This window comes from Lates calcarifer, linkage group LG7_2 (genome assembly GCF_001640805.2).
Source record: "Lates calcarifer isolate ASB-BC8 linkage group LG7_2, TLL_Latcal_v3, whole genome shotgun sequence".
NCBI classification, from domain to species: domain Eukaryota; kingdom Metazoa; phylum Chordata; class Actinopteri; family Centropomidae; genus Lates; species Lates calcarifer.
This window is the reverse complement of record NC_066854.1, coordinates 731945-749329: the sequence shown is the minus strand read 5'-3', so window position 1 is coordinate 749329 and position 17385 is coordinate 731945. Positions and strand designations below refer to the sequence as shown.

At 46.2% G+C, this 17385-nt stretch overlaps 1 protein-coding gene across 1 annotated transcript in view; it reads left to right on the top strand.

Moving 5' to 3' along the window:
- Positions 1-8711: 8711 nt before the first annotated feature.
- agap1 (ArfGAP with GTPase domain, ankyrin repeat and PH domain 1) overlaps positions 8712-17385 on the top strand; it is a 90751-nt gene continuing 82077 nt past the window's right edge. The window contains 2 exon segments of the mRNA XM_018661316.2: positions 8712-10414; positions 10416-10584. Of these exon segments, the coding sequence (XP_018516832.1) occupies positions 9368-10414; positions 10416-10584 (1216 nt within the window). The 5' untranslated portion in view covers positions 8712-9367.

Here is a 17385-nt window from a genome sequence, read left to right as displayed (position 1 = left end):
TGTTTTGCATCAGGCGAGTTGTCAGGGGTGGAGCTTCGTCAGACTTCCTGTAGTAAATGCTGTTGCTTTAATTGTAACAAATGTTTTGTTTTATTGCTGGTAACCCTGAGTGATAATGTGCAGGTAGATGATGCAGCAGTTCAGATGTAGCTGTAGGGTGCCTCATGGTCCTAATATATGCAGAGTATCCTGTGATGGTGGGAACAATGCCAGCAGGTTATATGAAGCAGGTCTTGTTGTGCACTGCTGGTTTCTCCACAGCAGGTGGCAGCAGTGAGCTGTGGTGTTTTCAGTATGGGAGGAATGTGTGTGTAGGTGGTTGATTGATCCTGAGAGCCGAGAAACTGTTAATGTTGGAGGAACTAAATACATCTACTCGATTGCTGTTGTAGCCCTGGTATTTAATTAATGAGTATTTTAACAAAGTAACTCTACTTTAAAATATTTTATTTATTCCTCCGTTCTTTTGACTGAAAAATCATGAAAAAGTGCAGGAGTTCAATGAGAACATGAGGTGTTTCTAAAGATCAGTTAACCACTGTTTCATTGACAAACTGTGATTTAGCCCAAGGTGACATCTGAAACTACAGTCAAACCTCAAAGATGTTAAATTTATTATCATGAGAGATGAAGAAAAGCAGTAAATTCTGCCTGATTTTCTGGTTGTGTTTTACTGGTGGTTGTTGTTGTTGTTGCTGCTTCCAGCTTGTTGTTGGATCACAAAGTCAAACCATTTATCTGACTTAAAGCACATGTGGCTGCAGTGACCAGGTGGAGGAAGGTCTCATTTTTACCCATCCCCTCCTCAGGTTCCTCGTCTTCTCTCTGTCTTGTGTTGAATCTTATGGGATTTGTCTAAGTGCCGTTATTTCTCTGCTCCCAGCTGCCCCCCCACACCTCCCGTTACTTCCTGGCCTCAGACCAATCAGCCGTCTTATTTTAACGTGGCGTTACCTCAGCTCCGTCTGCAGCCGAGCATCTGCTTCCTATTGTAGCCAGGGATTAAAACACAACAGCAGAGTGTGTGTGTGAGTGTGTGTGTGTGTGTGTGTGTGTGGCTCTTTAATTTTTGCATATTAAGGTTGTTAGCTTGTGTTGAGCCCGGACTCTCCTGGGATTTTGGACATCAGCTGTCTCCTCTCCCTCCTACCTACACTCTTTAAAAGTGTGTGTGTGTGTGTGTGTGTGTGTGTGTGTGTGTGTGTGTTACTGTGACGTTTTAGTTGTTGTCAGAAATTCATGAATTCATAATCAGCCGACCTCCATCTGTGCTGCAGCAGAGATGAGAAAAAAAAAATCACATTTATAATCAACATCACACAGTGAAATAATATAAACAGAGCTTTTTATTAAAGACTAAAATCCTTTTAGATTAACCAGAAACATCTCTATATATCTCTACCAGACTCCATAGAGAAAAACAGGGATTTAACCAGGAGCTGCTGGAATACCACTGCCTCCATCTGTTAGTGTGTCTGTGTTACTGTGTGACTTTCAGTGGTGGAAGAAGTAATCAGATACTTTACTGAAGTAAAAGTACCACACAGTAACACACACACACTAACAGCAGTTCTCCAGCAGCTCCTGTGTTCTGCTCTGTTAAAACGGCTGTTTTTGTCAATGGAGTCTGGTGTCTGATCAGCTTTGGTTCAGCTCTCTAGTTGTTTTTTTTTCCTGTTTCCAGTTTGGTCCTGATGCTGGTTTCGTGCTCAGCATCACATCCCTGTTTAACCCACTCACACACACTCACACACACTCACACACACTCAGACCCATCAAGTGCCAAGCCAGCCATGCAGGCCCCCAGCCGGTCACCATGGCAACAGCTCTGCGTCTGGAACACGGGGTGGGGCAGGGCAGATTTCTCCTCTTTCCTTCCGTCCTTTCCTTTGCTTTGCTTTCCTTTTCTACTTTCCTTTCCTTTTGCCCTTTCCTACTTTCCTTTCCTTCTCTGTGTTTCCTTTCCTTTCCTTTCCTTTCCTTTCCTTCCCTTTCCTCTCCTTTCCTTTCCTTCCCTTTGTTTCCTTTCCTCTCCTTTCTTTTCCTCCCCTGTGTTTCCTCTCCTCTCCCTGTCCACCTGTCCTCCTCTATAACACACACTGTTACCTGCAGAAACTCTTCAAGGTCGCCTGTCTGTGTGTTTTTCTTCCACCTTGTTTAAATGCTGAGCAGCCTGGTCACAGTTTGTCCCTGCTGTTGTTGCCGTAGCTCAGAGCGATGACACCTGACAGGTTTTACCTGAGAGGACATCTGACTGCTGTCACCTGTGTCTACCTGTTTGTAATAAACCTGTTCTGATCGGACCTCTCTTCTCTCTTCTTGTCTCCTCATGTCCTGCTGCTGCTCACCTGTCTGCCGCCTCCTCCAATCACAGGTAAGAACAAAACACACCTCCCTCCTCCCCACAGGTGTCTTTACCTGTCCCAGCCTTTAAAAAACACACTCATGTGATTGGTTGATTCGTGCTCATGGTCGCTCAGGGTGTTTTGGTGCATTAGCTTTAGCGTTAGCGCGAAGGAAGTGTGCATATTTTTGTATTCTCCTCGTCTCTTGTTTCTTGGCTCCTGGAGTCCTGAGAGTGCATACAGATAGTGTGTGTTTGTGTGTGTGTGCGTGCACGTGTATTACCATGTTTCCACGTGCACAAACTCCCAGAATCCCCTGCTGAATGAAACTCTTGCTGCGTCTCTGCTGCTGCATTTTTATGAGTTTGGTTGTGTTTTAGCGTGTGTGTGTGTGTGTGTGGATGTGCCTCCTCCTCCTGCCAGCAGGGGGCCTCCCTCTGCTCCCCCCTCCTCCCTCTGCTAACTGACCCATTTTCCCCTCGTCTCCAGGGGGGTGAGGCAGAGCGAGGGGGGAGTTGTACCTCCTGCTGCTCCCTCGCTCTTTGATGCAGAAAAAAACTCCTGTAGGAGGAGTGTGTGTGTGTGTGTGTGTGTGTGTGAGTGATGTTTGATTAGAGCGCCCCCCGCTGGGTTGTTTGTTAAACACAACTGTCACAGTGGGAAGTGTGTGTGTGTGTGTGTTTTAACCTGCAGAATTCGTGTGAAACCCTGAGCTGAGAGTTAAACCTAAACTTTGTGTGTGAGCAGTCGATCAGTTTACTGATCAATACGTCTGATTCTTCATTGATCATTTCAGTCATTTATGATGCAAAGATGTCAAAAATCCTCTGGTGGCAGTTTTTAAAATGTGACAATTTGCTGCTTTACATCAAAAATAAACTGAATATTTCAGATTTTAGACAAAAAAAGACGTTTAAATCATGTTGTTGGTTAAATAATCAATAAAGAAAATAATGACTGGTTGCAGCTGTAGACCTGGGTAGGGACGAGCAATAAAAGTAAAGTCATCTTATCAGGATGTTGATCGACTGTTAAAACTGATAAAACAAGATGAATTTTATGGTTTAAAATCAATAAAAGTAAAATATTTCATCACAGTGACTGAAAAAGACACCTGATGGTCAAAGAATAAAACAGAATAAAAAGTTAAGTTCTTATTAATAATAAACTAACCAGTGTTTTAGGAGTTATTTTATAATAGTTCATAATGATATGATGAGATGTTGATGCTGTAACATTTTTTGATTCTGTGCAAGAGCTGGAACATGTGGATTCACCTGCAGACTCAGACTCCAACACTAACACGGATTCATGGAAAAATAATCATATAATGAGCTGGTGATTCAGACGCTGTAGATTCTATCTGCAGTCATGCAACATCAGACATGCCTCAGTTCTGTCTGAGCCATGTGATACATATTTCATGTGATGGAGACAGAGAGAGCACGCAGCAGATGGATGAACTGTCCGACAGAAGAAGAAGAAGAAGAAGAAGAAGAGCAGATAAACACCTCCTCCTCTTCTTCTTCTTCATTTTGACTTTAATACACAGTAAAGTTAATGAATAAATATCTGTGAATAGATAGAATTTGTTGTGTTAATCAGTTTGACACCACTCTCATGTCTGTCAGTGATAATAATATTCAAGTCTTTTTTTAATTGAACCCTCTCCTCAGTCTGAGCTGCAGTCGTAGAGATGTTTAAATGTTTGGTTTCTTGCTGTGGTTTTTCTCCTCGGTCGACTGAGCATCAAATATTCCATTTCCCGTCCGTCCTGTGTCGTTTATCTCTCCGTCTTTTCATTTTCCATCTCAGCTGTGAGCCTCCACCTGCCTCACCGCTGTAGTTGACCCTGGTTAACCCTCCTGATTTCCACCCCTCTCCGTTTCAAACATCCAGCATCACAGGAGCTGCTGGTCTGCTCTCACTACAGGGTGGATGCTGGGTCAGGTTCTGGGAGGGTCGAGGGGGAGCGGGGGGAGGTTTAGAGCTGCAGGCTGCAGGTCCTGATAAGGACCTCGGTGTCTCCAGAGACCTGTGGACAGATTAAAACCCTGCAGACCTCTGCACTCGCTCAATTCGCTGCTCTGAGATTCAAACTTTACGCCTCCTGCAGGGTTTAGAGAGACAGACGCACCTCATCAAACAGCCTCAGAACACTCAGCAGCAGGTGTCCTACATGGAAACTACGCTTTTACCATCTTTTCTTGTATTTTCTCTTTGTCTTTTTTTGCTTTGCTTCCTTGAAATGGACAAAAAGTAACATAAATATTGTTGGATTGTTCTTTGTCGTCGTCTGCAGATCTGCCTTTCGCCGTCGCTGTTCCTTGTTTGTCGTATTTTCTGCAACTAAGCAACCTGCTGCAGAGAGGACAGTCTGCTTCCTGTTTACAAGCTCATTAGATGAGACCAAACAGGGAGTAAACATCTTGATCCAGTGCAGTAAAGCGTCATTAATTGTGAGGCAGTGACAGGAAGCTGAGATGGTTCTCTGAGACAGAGGAACAGAGTTGTTTTCTTTGACTTTCACTTTGAAATGAACTGGGATTGGGAGGAAGTAACCGTCCAATCAGAGCTGAGTTTGAGCAAACTGTCTGTAACAAGACAGGAAGTGCAACAATTCACCCATCAGGAAATTAATCAGCAACTATTCTGGTCAGATCTGAAGGATTTTCAGGCCTTGCTTCTTGTCCTCTCTGATTGTAAACTGAATGTTTTGCAGCTGTAGACTGTCGGTCAGATGAAACAAGATATCTGAGGCTGTTTTGTGGACAATTAATCAATTAGTCAGGAGAGTAATTCCTGGCTGCAGCCATCAGGAGTAGGAGGCTGAGTCCGTCCTGTGTTGGGGATGATCCGGTCACTCAGGAATGAAGCTCTACATTTTTATTTGACTTCAGCTCGGTCGGGGTTTCGCCACAATTACACCCTGACAGTCCAGAAAGAGACAGAAAAAAGAGCAGAGCAACAACAGCGGTACGACGCTCTGCTCCGCTGACTTCTAACCCTCTCAGCTGACAGATTGTGCGCTGCAGAAATGTTTCCTCCACCACTAATTGATACCTCCGTCCAGATTGTGTTACATTTCATTTTGCCCCTGTGACTTCATCGGCAGCCGGAGCTGCTTTTTTGGAGGACGATCTGTTTCCTTCCCTGCTGATCTGATCGATAGGAACACTCCTGACTAACAGCAGGAATTTTCTGGCCATTGGCATCTCGTCTGAGTGCCCTCGAGCAAGGCACTTAACCCCGACCCTCCTGCTCTGTGAAATTACCGTGGATAAGAGCATCGGCTAATTCCCGAAATGTGTCGTGTTTCTCTTGAATCAGGGGTAAAGATGTGTCAGATGTTCCTGCAAAATCTCCTGCATTAGCATCTGAGGACAGGTGGTCTCCCCCTGACTCCCCCCCATCCCCCCTCCTCCAGACTCACTTCAAACTGGGTTAATTGAGGCAGATTTCATGGTCTGGACTGCAATTATGGAGGAGGAGTCTTTGTCTTCAGTGACTGTAAATAAGGAGGAGCAGAGCTTTTCATTCTGAATCAGTATTTTAGATTGATTCTCTACCTTCTGGTCAGGTTTGTGCTGGTGTGATATATTTAGGACGTCCACCACACTGATTTCCACATGAGACGTGAATCGTTTATGATGCTAATTAGAGCTTTGTGTGTTTAAAGAAAAGAATAAGACATTTTAGAGGCAGGAGAAGAGGGTGATATTAAGAAACAAACACGATTAAAGTCATACATCTGTGAGAAGAAACTCCTCCAGTGACCTGATCAAATTATACTTTGCAGTCAGATTTAGCAATGAGGAAATATTTGTGATTTGATGCAGCATTTCTGTTTACTGCCGGCACCCTTTTCTTAGACTTAGACGACTTTAATCCCAAAGAATATCCAGATTTTTTTCTCATAATTTGCAGCTTCATTCTTAGAGAATATCCAAGGGTTTTTCTCTTAAATTTACAGCTTTAATCTCGAGAGTTTTATCTCATAATTACACAACTTTGTAATATTAGGGGACTACATTTCTAACCTCGATGGATCTAAAGCAAGTTTCAGATCTCTTCAGATGATTCTCAGTGGTGTTTATTTCTGTTGGAGCTCAGGTTGGATGGAAAAGACTCAGTGTGTCTGCAACATCACTACGCGACATGGCGTCCTCTTCAGTAGCATTCAGCATTCAGCGTCACACGCCTCGCCTGCTTTCATGTGTCGTCAGGTGGAGGTCTTTTGAAGGTGCGTTTGATGTTCGGTGTCACATGACAAGATGTGGGGAGAGGAGACAGGCAGTAAATTAAAGTGTGTGTCAGTGTTTCACATGCAAACATGTCGTCAGTGTTTGTGTTTGTGTTACGCCCCAAAACTGGTGAGGTGAAAGGAGAAAGTTGCCGACGGCTGCTCCTCTAATCTTGATTAATCCCAGTAATAATCCACAGAGCGTCAGAGGCCGAGGAGGAGGAGGAGGAGGAGGAGGAGGAGGGGGTTAATCTCCTCTTCCTCCTCCTCCTCCTCCTGAGATGAAGGGAGACACCTCAGAGATGGAGGGAGAGGATGAAAGAAAGTGCTGAGAGAACGAGTTTCCACTCAGGGTTTGACTTTAAAGACAGATTTTAATTTAGGAGACGATCAAAGAGACGCAGGTCACATCACAGCAGCCTGAGGCGTCAGGTTTTCTGCATTCATTATTTTAAAGTTGTAGCAGTGATGGAGTCAAGTCAACATATTGCTGCTCGTCCCTCTGCACATTTGATACTGATGGTTTTAGGTTTTAGAGGCGGCTGGTTTGCTTGAAACATTGCTGCTAATGTAATGACACAACTGAACAACATATATAACACAGCTCTGGTTGTTTCAGACATTTTAAAGCAGGAACATTTACAGATGAAACCTTTAGTGAGAAAGCAAAGGAACCAGATCAGAAAAGAAGCTGATGTGGACTCAGAGCACGAGCAGGGAAACATGTTTTCTGAGGTGAATCTGGTTGAAGCAGTGAGCAGGAATATTTGGGGATGAAAACACCTCTGGATGTTTCTCACCCTCCAGTCTAACGCTGCATTCTTGATCTGTGCGTACACGCAGCCTCAGCCCACACAGGTAATTACACCTCGCCAACCAGATTCAATCGCAGCTGAAAACTCCTGCAGCAGAGCGAGTACAACACCTATCTCTGTCTGAGCCTCCATGGCTGCCCGGGGAGGCTTTAAAGAGCTTTGACAGACAACAGAGGAGAAAGAGGAGGCTCCACCTCCCTCATAGAAAACACTGCAGGCTGTAAAACATGAGCTGGAGCTGCTGCTGTCCTGCTGACCTACATATGAGTCAGACTGATGCTGAGTGTAAACTCCTGTTCTTCTTCACTTTTTAACTGAATGTCTTAAAAAAGACGTTTGAACATGTCTCCTTTGGCATTTTTAGTCATTTTACACCTGATTTATTGTTGAATTATCAAGAAATAGACTGTAGCTGGGAACAGACAGTGTTGACTGTGGCTTTTATATTAATGAAATAATCCCTCTTTTCTGTGTTAAAATGAGCACAGTGAGTGTACTAATGAGTAACAGGCTTTTTAATGTTGTTGCAGGTTGAGAGGAGTTATCTCTGGTTTTTAAATTGATAATAATTCATCACAGTTTTGTGTATTTAATCTTAATCTGCAGAATAATCACTGGTATCAACTGTATGCTCAGAGTAATAGAGTATTTCCCTCTGAATTTTACTCTAGGAGAGTTGAATTATTAAGAAAGCAAAGCTTCCATTTTCATTTTGCTGTAGATAAAAGGGAAATATATTTACTTAGTATATTTTGCATGTAATTTAGAGGAACTGGAATTTATATTTTGCTAAATTTTACACATTTCCTCACTTATATTTTACATTCTTGTCATTTTATATTAAAGGCAGGTGTTGGAACTCAGTATTTTTAAGGTTAACGGTTGCAGTGAGTCTCTTTAAAAGCTTTTAAGCCTGATTATCATCGTATTCTTTAAAAATAACACATTTAAAATAAAACATAGGATAAGAAATGTAAAAATCTGTGAATAACCGTGTAGTTCTTCGTGGCTGAGGGAAACCAAACGGACCCAGATGTGTGTGTTCAGCGCTGTTTACGCTCCAGATCCAGATCCAGATCCAGTCTTTGCTCAGACTCCGTTCCGTGTTTTCCCGCCCTCCCTGCCGCTGCTGTGGCCGGTCCGTGTCGGGGTGTGTGTGTGTGTAGAGGAGTGTGTTCAGAGCGGAGGAGCACCGGAGGAGGGAATGGGACCGAGCCCTCGTCGCTGTCAGGGGGGTCGTTGAAGCCAGAGTCACCAGCGGAGGAGCAGAGGAGGAGGAGGAGGAAGGGAGGGGAGGCCCGGGACCTCCGCTCTGAAAACCACAACAACATTTAAATCACAATCGGAGCCGGTCTGAGGTGGAGGAGGCTCGGCTGGCTGCGCTGCGGGGGATGTGCGCACACAATGGGAGCCGACGCACTGGCACGGTCCGGGACGCGGCGATAGAATAATATTTACCTCCTCGGTTTGGTTTGTAATGGAGCCGCGGATACCGGAGCAGGATCCCGAGCTGTCAGAGGAGGACTCCCGGAGATAAAGACTCCAGAGAAGCGTGAGTTTGTTCTCTGGTTTCCACGCCGGGGGTCGGCTCAGTGTTCCCGGACAGAGCTCTGCCGCGGAGCCCCGGGAGAGAGGAGCGGAGGAGGACGCGTCTGCTTCTGCCTGTTTGTTGCATTTGTTGCCAGTTTGAATTCCGCCGGGATGAAGACGGAATGTGTTTCCTGCGTCAAAGACCGCGCTGTGTGCACATCTGGATGAGGGAAAAGTCGGATTTTAGCGCCGTTTCATGTGGGATTTTAACCCCAGTCCACAGAGGATTAGTTTAGAGAACACAGCAGAAATCTGAATTGTGATTTAGTAAAGAACACATGGATCTTCTTCAAATGGTTTGATAGATAATTAGGTTTATTTAAAGGGCACTAAAGGAGAGCTGAGGGGGAGAATCAGTGCTTTCTTTATCAGGGATGTACCTTCTTGACAGTAACTGCACTGAAAGGATGGAGAGGGGCACGCCTCAGAGGAAGACTGTGTACCGGATCTCCCTCACCTTAGTGAAGAGGGAGAGTTTGGATGATGGAGGGTCAGGCCCCCGGCGGGCGGAGAACCCCAAGGTGGGCGCCTTCCGTCGGGAGGGCTCGATGGAGATCCAGCGCGGCGGCGGCGGCAGCGGCCTCCTGGAGCAGCTGAAGGAGGTGGAGGACGAGTCGGACGAGCTGTCGGCGTCGCACGGCTACATGAGGAACTTCAGGACGTTCAGCACGGGGCAGCTGGAGCTGGGGAGGCTGAAGGTGTCCAGGAAACACCACCTGCAGAAGGAGCTGAAGGAAAAGGCCACCAGCCCGTTAGCAGAGCACGGCAAAGAGAGCGCTGCAGCTCAGAGAGAGCAGGAAACAGAGGATTCAGACGGACTTAAAGAGGATATTTGCACTGAAGCTCCACAAACAGACGCTGCTGTGGAGAACGGCAGCGTCAGCAAGAAGAAGAGACTCCTGAAAGCAAAGAGCATGGAGGAGAGGAGCTGTGATCCTCCTCTGAACGGAGACGGGAAGATGCCCCACTCTAAAAGTAACGGGAAAGCAGCCAAAGTTTCCTCCCCGGAGACGCCCCCTCTGAAGCGGCCGCCCGGCCTCCTGCGCCGCAGCTTCAGCTTCAGGCACTGGACGGGCAGCGAGCTGCTGCGACTGCGGGCGCTCTCCAAGGACAAACACCACAGCAGCTCCGGCTGCATCGGCCGGGACGCCGGGCTGGATGGCGGCGAGAAGGAGGCCGAGGCCACCGCTGTCGCACTCCCGGCCCCTCGCCACGCCGACCTCACCAGGGAGAAGAGCAGGACTCTGGAGATCGGAGCCGTCCTCAGCAAGACGGACTCCATGTCCGAGCTGAGCCGCTGGGAGCGAGCTCGAGGCAACAAGAACCGGACGCTGGACAACAGCGACCTGCTGCGGCTGGCGGCCGAGAAAGACGGGGCGGGAGGAGGGGGGTTCCTGCTGCGGGGAGGGGGAGGCCGCTCCTAGTGAGAGGCGTCTGGTCCGATTCTTCAGCGGCATCTTCTCCAGGAGAGACGGGGCATCCACCTCGACGCCGGTGGGAAGCCCCAGCACCAACCGATCCCTGCGGCGGAGCAGGAGGACGGCGCTGTCCCAGTCCAGCACCGAGAGCATGAACGGAGGAAGCACTGATGGTAAAAACACAGCGTCATGTGACGCAGGATTTATCTGATTTCTACCTGTGTGTTCAGTTTGGTGCAGAGAGAGAATGAGCTGGGTTTTGACTGGATGTTGTGTTCGTTGGCATCATGAGGCACTTTTGGAGCTTGTGAAAACTTTCTTTCTTCTCTCTTTAATCATCATTCGATCCAATTAGATGTGTCTTTAACTCATGTTGTTTCATTCTGTAAACACTGAGGCAGATCACAGTGTGATTTTAAAGTGGAAACAGTAGGAGAGGAGGGATCAGGATGTAGGAGTGTGTGGTGTTTGTTTTGGACAGCAGGGTGATGTTTGGTTGTGTCAGCAACGACCGGCCGCTGCTGTTTGTCTTTCATTACCCTGAGCTAACTCCTCTCCTCCAGTGACAAAACCCAGAAGCAAACTGATCCTAAAATCATAAATAAATCAAAAAAACAAGACAGAAAAGACTCATTTTATTCAGGCGAGGTGAAAATATCGTCCCTCAGGAGTTATAAAACCATCTCACCTTCAAAACAAAGGAGATAACAATCTAACACAAACAAGAGAGATGATTTTTTTCCCAGTAGAAACAAGACGAATAACAACCAGGAAAAGAGCAGGGGAAAAATGGGTTTAAAATAGAAGCGAGGGGGGAAAAAAGAAGTCAGAGGGGAAGTAGGAGCAGGGAGCAGAGTTTGACTTTGAGCCTGGAGGTCAGGACGAGTTTTCTCTCCTAAATAAGAAGGTACGGAGCGTCTGGTCATGTGGGTGCAGTTAGAGCAGCGTCGGCGAGGTTTTGACAAACGGCACACCCCCGGTCAGCATCCTCTTTCCATCAAGATGGGACGAATGGAAAACATGACGAGGGAGGAAGTGGATTAGTTCTGTTCAGTCAGTCAGACAGACAGACAGATGTATGTCTTCCTGTCCGGTCCTCTGTCTCTCTGCCCGGCCTCCCTCCAGATGTTGGAGCTTCCAGCTGTTTCACATGTTGACACCTCTGCAGCTCAGTCTGAGCTCTGCAGGTGGTTGCTCAGTTGCAGAAAACACTACACATGAGGAGCAGCATCTGCGAGGTCGATCAGGGTCGATCAGGACGCTCAAATGTCCTAGAATAGCTTCACATTTAACCATAAGTTCAATAAACCAATCAGTCTGAAGTCCAGTTCAAAACTGTGATCCAGACTATCACCTGGAAGCTGCCACCTCCACCTTTCTGGTTTGAGGGTGGAGTTCCTCTTTAAATGAGGACACACTGAAAAAAGCTTCATTCTTTATCCTGGTTTAAGGTTTTTCATGACCTTTCCTCAGGCAGGGGATTCTCCAGGTCTCTGTTCCCGGCCGTTGGAGGTCGACTTACAGGTTTAGGGGGTGGGGGAGAGGGGGAGGTGGGGGGGCAGGGCTTCCACATTTTTAGGATTCCTGAGTCATGGTCGAAGAGGCTGCAGGTCACATTAGCTGTAACCTTCAATGAGCTGGTGGTTAATGGGTTGTGGCAGGTGATGTATTGTCTCTGGAGATAACCTGTGTTTGTCCTGGTGGGGGTCTGAGGCATTCTGGGTAATGAAGGCACAGATCGTGTGGTATAAGAATGATCTTACTGATGTGATGTGAGAATTTAAATTTGTCAGCAACATATTTTCCAGTTTAAAGGTGCTGTATGTACGTTTTTGCTATCGCTACGTAGCTAATGTTAGCTTTAGCAGCTGTTTACAGTGCGTCAGCCATTGTTGTGTTTACAAGGCAAAAGTTAGCTGGTTAGCATGCTAACATAGAAACAGAAATTTCTTATTGTTCGCTTCATTATTGGTTGTCAGATTTATGCTTGTTGTTTCTTCTATACTTGATGCTACAGTTAGTTGCTATCGGTTAGCTAACATGGCTGCTGCCTGTGTTATTGTCGACCCCCTCCACCCTGACCGGTCTTAATGGAGTCTGCTGGTGTGTGTGTCTGTGGAGAGTAAATGTAGGGGAATGTGTGTGTGACAGGGTGTGGATGTGGGTGTGTATTCAGGGCGGAGGATCACTGCTGTGTGTGACCTATATCCACAGCCATGCAGAAGTAATGTGCACTACGTGTGTGTCAAAAGCCACTGACACACACACACACACACTCACACTCGGTTGCCAATTACTGGGTCTACGGTTGCATCAATTTATCCTCTCGCTCTGAGAAAAAAGACTTTCTCAATCTCCCCGACTCGACTCGCAGCGTCGCAGCTCCTCCAGATGAAGCTTTGATCCTCCTCTCTGCTTTCCCTTTATACATAAACTAGACCTGCACACACACACACACACTACATGTACCCGACCATCTTTCTGAGGACCCTAACCTTAACCCTGAAACCATGACTCTGGTCCAAACGTCCTCTCAGCGTCTGAAAAGTCGGTCCTCACAAAGATAGAGTGATACTTGAGAGTCCCCAGCACAATAGATATAATAGGGAGGAAGTCCTATTAGGAGAAATGCTGCAGGGAGAACAGAGATGGAGGGATGATGGAGGAGTGATCCTCCTCCTCCTCCTCCTTCGTTCCCTCCTTGTTTACCTCTTTCTTTCCTCGCCTCATTTTTTATTTCCTTTATTCCTTGTCACCTTCTTTTATTGCTTCTTTCCTCCTTTACTAAATTTCTTTTTGTTTCTTATCTGTTGCATCCTTCTTTTCCTCCTTCTTCCCTTTCTTCCATCCATCCTTCCTTAACTCTTGTCCTCTTATCTGCCTTACATCCCTCCTTCTTCCCTCTCTCCTCCTTTTTCCTCTTCCTTCCTTCTCTTCTCCTTTCCCTTCCTTCATCATGCTTAACTCAATCTCAATCGATTTATTGATTAATCGATTGATTGTTGCAGCTCTGCTCTGTGTGTAGCTTGTTTTTAGCCTGAATGCTAACATGCTCGTATGATTATTTCTGAGTGTGTTGCTTGACTTGAGTTTGGCAGAGGGGTCGTAGAGGCGAGGAGCCGAGGATTGTGGGACGTCAAAACTGGGCCAAGGACTGTCCTGGTTCTGAGAGTCTCAGTCTGGGACTCTGTTGGGTCTTTATTTTGGTCTGTCCACCTCTAACTGCTCCTGTTCAGACTGGGTCGTTACTGCAGGGAGTCAGTGTGTGTGTGTGTGTGTGTGTGTGTGTTGTGGTTGTGTGCGCTGAGCTGAGCAGCAGTGTGTTAAAATAACCAGACTGGAGTGTGAATGTGAACCACAGCCGAGAAACAGCTGACGGAGGAAAACCAGAAGACTGGAGCTGCTGCAGCAAAGTCAGTGAGGAAATCTGTGGATTTAACAAACAGGTCTGACAGAGTCACAGCTTAGTTTAGAGCTACATCACATTTAAACAATTGTGGCCACAAAACACAGTTTACTGCTTTTAGATCAATTACTTTAACCATCAAGCAGAAACTATTTTTAATTTTCCTTGACAGTACATTAAATTAGATTTTAGAAAGAGCGTGGAAACAGTGAGAATATTAATCGATGATGAAAATAGTTTTTAGCTGCAGCTGTAAATATCAGTTTCAGTTTGAAGCGCCTCTGCTCGGTGTTGATGCTCTGAACATATTTCAGACTGTGTGTGTGAATATAAATGAAGTGTGCAGCGTGGCCTCGTCCTGCCGAGCTCTGCTGCCTCCACATTCGTCTCATTTCTGCAGTCTCCACGTCCTCACAGCCTCTCTCTGTGCTTATTAGCCCGGCTGCTCGTATCGCCTCAGCGCCAGAGGTTGATCTGGGGTCAAAGAGCATGTGTGGGAGGTCTGAATGTGTCACCCTCCTCCTCCCCCTCCTCCCCACTTCCTCCTCAGACCCAAATTGGACCTTGCTGCTGTTGTTTTGTGTGTGGCTTAGAGGGATGTGCTCCCTTATTTGAACAAGCCGGGTGTTGGAGGCAGTGAAGTAGCACCACACACACACACACACACACACACCCTTAAACTGCAGCAGAGTGTGTTTAAGTCTTTCTGCTTCATCACCACCAACCTCTCAACCTGACAGCTGTTAGAAAAACACAGAGCACAGCTCCAGTCATTTTATTCAGCTCGGCAGGTTCACTGAGACCCAGATGTTTTTGTCCAGAAAACACGTTTATGATCAGATTAGTGCAAAAGAAGCAACAGACGTAAAGTCAGACGACCGACAGTGAAGCAGGACAAACTACAGTTTATCTGAAGTTGAAGCAGATCACTGAGGTGATGCTGGACGAGGACGTGGTTCAGTGATGAAACATTAGAGACAGTTTGTGTTGATTTTCAGGTGGTTGAACAGGTTAGTTGTGTTGCTTTGAGGCGTAGACACAAGTCTCAGTTACTCTTCACTTATCTGATGTTTGCCATAAAACTGAGCTACTGATAATCTGTTGTTGACGAGCTCTTCACCTTCTGCTCTGTCGTTATCCTGCAACATGGAAAAGTCTTTGTTGTTCTTTCAGACGATGAAAACTAATCTGCTCCTGAAGAGCACCAGAGTGTATATAAAAACATTTTGATTAAGTTTCATTTGTCCTTCCGTCACTGAAACTCTTCTCTACTGTTGAAGTGAGCAGCAGCCATCTTGAATTCTTATGTCGGGGTTGTTGCTCTGACTTTCACCTGTCTGTCATTCTCTTACCTGTTGATGACACCTGGTCCAGCTCTTTGTGAACCGTCCAGCTACCTGTCGTGTTTCCATCTCTCCAGTCTCTTGTAATAAGTCAGTGTGAACACACACCACAGATGTGTGTGTGTGTCTGTGTGTGTGTCCAGTTGTGCGTCCTGTAATCCACCGCTGGCTGAGCGTTGGCATGCCAGCAGAGCGTCACATCGCTCTAGCCTCCCCACTGCTTTAAAGCTCTTACATAAGGCTCAAATCCATCGAGAGGGCAGATGACAAGGACGCTCACTGACACAACACACACACACACACACACACACACACACACACATACATGGACATATACTGAACCCTTTGATACCCAGAATCCACCAGCACCAGAGTAAGAGCTAAAAAATGCACATACGATTTCCACATGCAGCACAGCTTTAATGCATGATGTAAGCAGGCTGAAACACACACACACACACACACACACACACACACACACACACACACACACAGCAGCACACACATGCCACTGTAGTGTAGCTGTCCTCCTCCTCGTCCTGTTTCCAAGCAGAACCAGTTGTTTGAAGAACAAAGGGAGCTGTAATCAGAGAGGAAGCGGAGCGAGCTGCTAACGCTAATAAACCTGAAATTAACCTGAACGTCACTGTGGTGTTACGACCAAAACACTGCCACATGTTCCACTGTCACAGGCTCAGTCACCACCGCAGCAGCTTTTTCTTCATAGTTTAATATCATATTTCATATTCGCTCCTTTAAGCTGCTGATTCAGGGTTAAATCAGCAGCTTAAACCAGGACTTTGGTTTCTGTAGTTTGACCTCCTCATGGGGAATTAATGTAAACTGTGTTTCTAATAATAAAGAGCATGAGGTTGAGTCAGTTTGTGGACAGACTGCTGAGGGAACACTGACTGAAGCCTCGTGAGTTTGTTGTCGTTCAGTTAAAAAACGCTGCTTCCTTTTTATTTATTCGAGCGTCGTCGTGCTTCACGCCCCCACCCACGCCGTCATCCTTATTCTGGGTCTTCAGCTATCTTCAGTTATTATGTTTGCTCTGTCAGAGTTTGCTCTCTGAGCTAATTCACTTCAATTCCACAGTCAATTTGAACATTTAAATAAAGGTATTTATAGATCAGACCTTTTCATTGTTCAGTAACCTTTTAGTGTTTGAAACATCAAAAAATGGTCAAAAATGTCCTGTTTTATTAAAACTAAACTAAAAGTTAAAAAAACCAACAAATATTCAGTTTAAAGTGATGAAGAAAAGCAGAAACTCTGCTGAAAACTTCAGGATCTGGTTTCAGGTGACTCTTTTTATCCTGGAGGCCAGTTCTGAGTTTTGAGTGTGAAATCTTTATTTAATTAAATTTCTCCTGTGATTTCACACAGATAAAATCCACCACACACAGGTTACTGAGACCCTCGGCTAGATTACAGAGGTCGCCTGATTCTGCTCCTGGACGCTCTGAAGATAAGCTCTCCGATTAAACCGACTCCTAATCGCTCTGCTCTGCAGTGTGAAACCTGAGTGTGTGTCTGTGTGTGTTGAGGTGTGTGTTTTTGAACCAGTTAGTAGCTGGTGGTGTGACGGTGGTTTTATTTGATTTGGGGCGATGATGAAAGCTGCCGGCCGACTGTGTGTGTGTGTGTGGAGGGTTGTGGGGGATGGTTGTGTGACTGATTAGAAGGCTGATATTTAGGTCAGTCAGTAAGCGTATCTGTGTGTATCTGCAGGAGTGTGTGTATCACACTCAGACCACATGTATCAATATATTGACCTGAATTAGTTTCTCCTGACAGATCGTCATCGCCTCTCGTTCAGTTTGAGCCGAGTTATGACTCAGTCAGCTGGTTTTCTGTGGTCCGGTCGTCGAGGCTGAAACGGGTCACGTGATCAGAGGTGGACCAATCAGGGAGATTGAGAACCAACCAGGAAGTGAAATGTGGGGGTCCAGAGTAAAACACAAGCCCGGAGTTTTCAAACTGAAACGGGTCCAGCAGCGTTTCCAGCGTAACCGTAGCAACAGTGATGCGTTTAAAACCACGGGACACACAGGAGGTGGTTTCAGTTAAATGTGGCTTTTTAAACATCAGCCCCTCCTCCCTCCTCCTCCCTGTATCCACTTATTATTCTGTTTCTCACGCTCAGACACAGCCTCTTTCTCTCACACCTGCTGCCATCTCATCACTGAGGCTCGTTTCAGTCCGCCGCCTCGCCGCCTCTC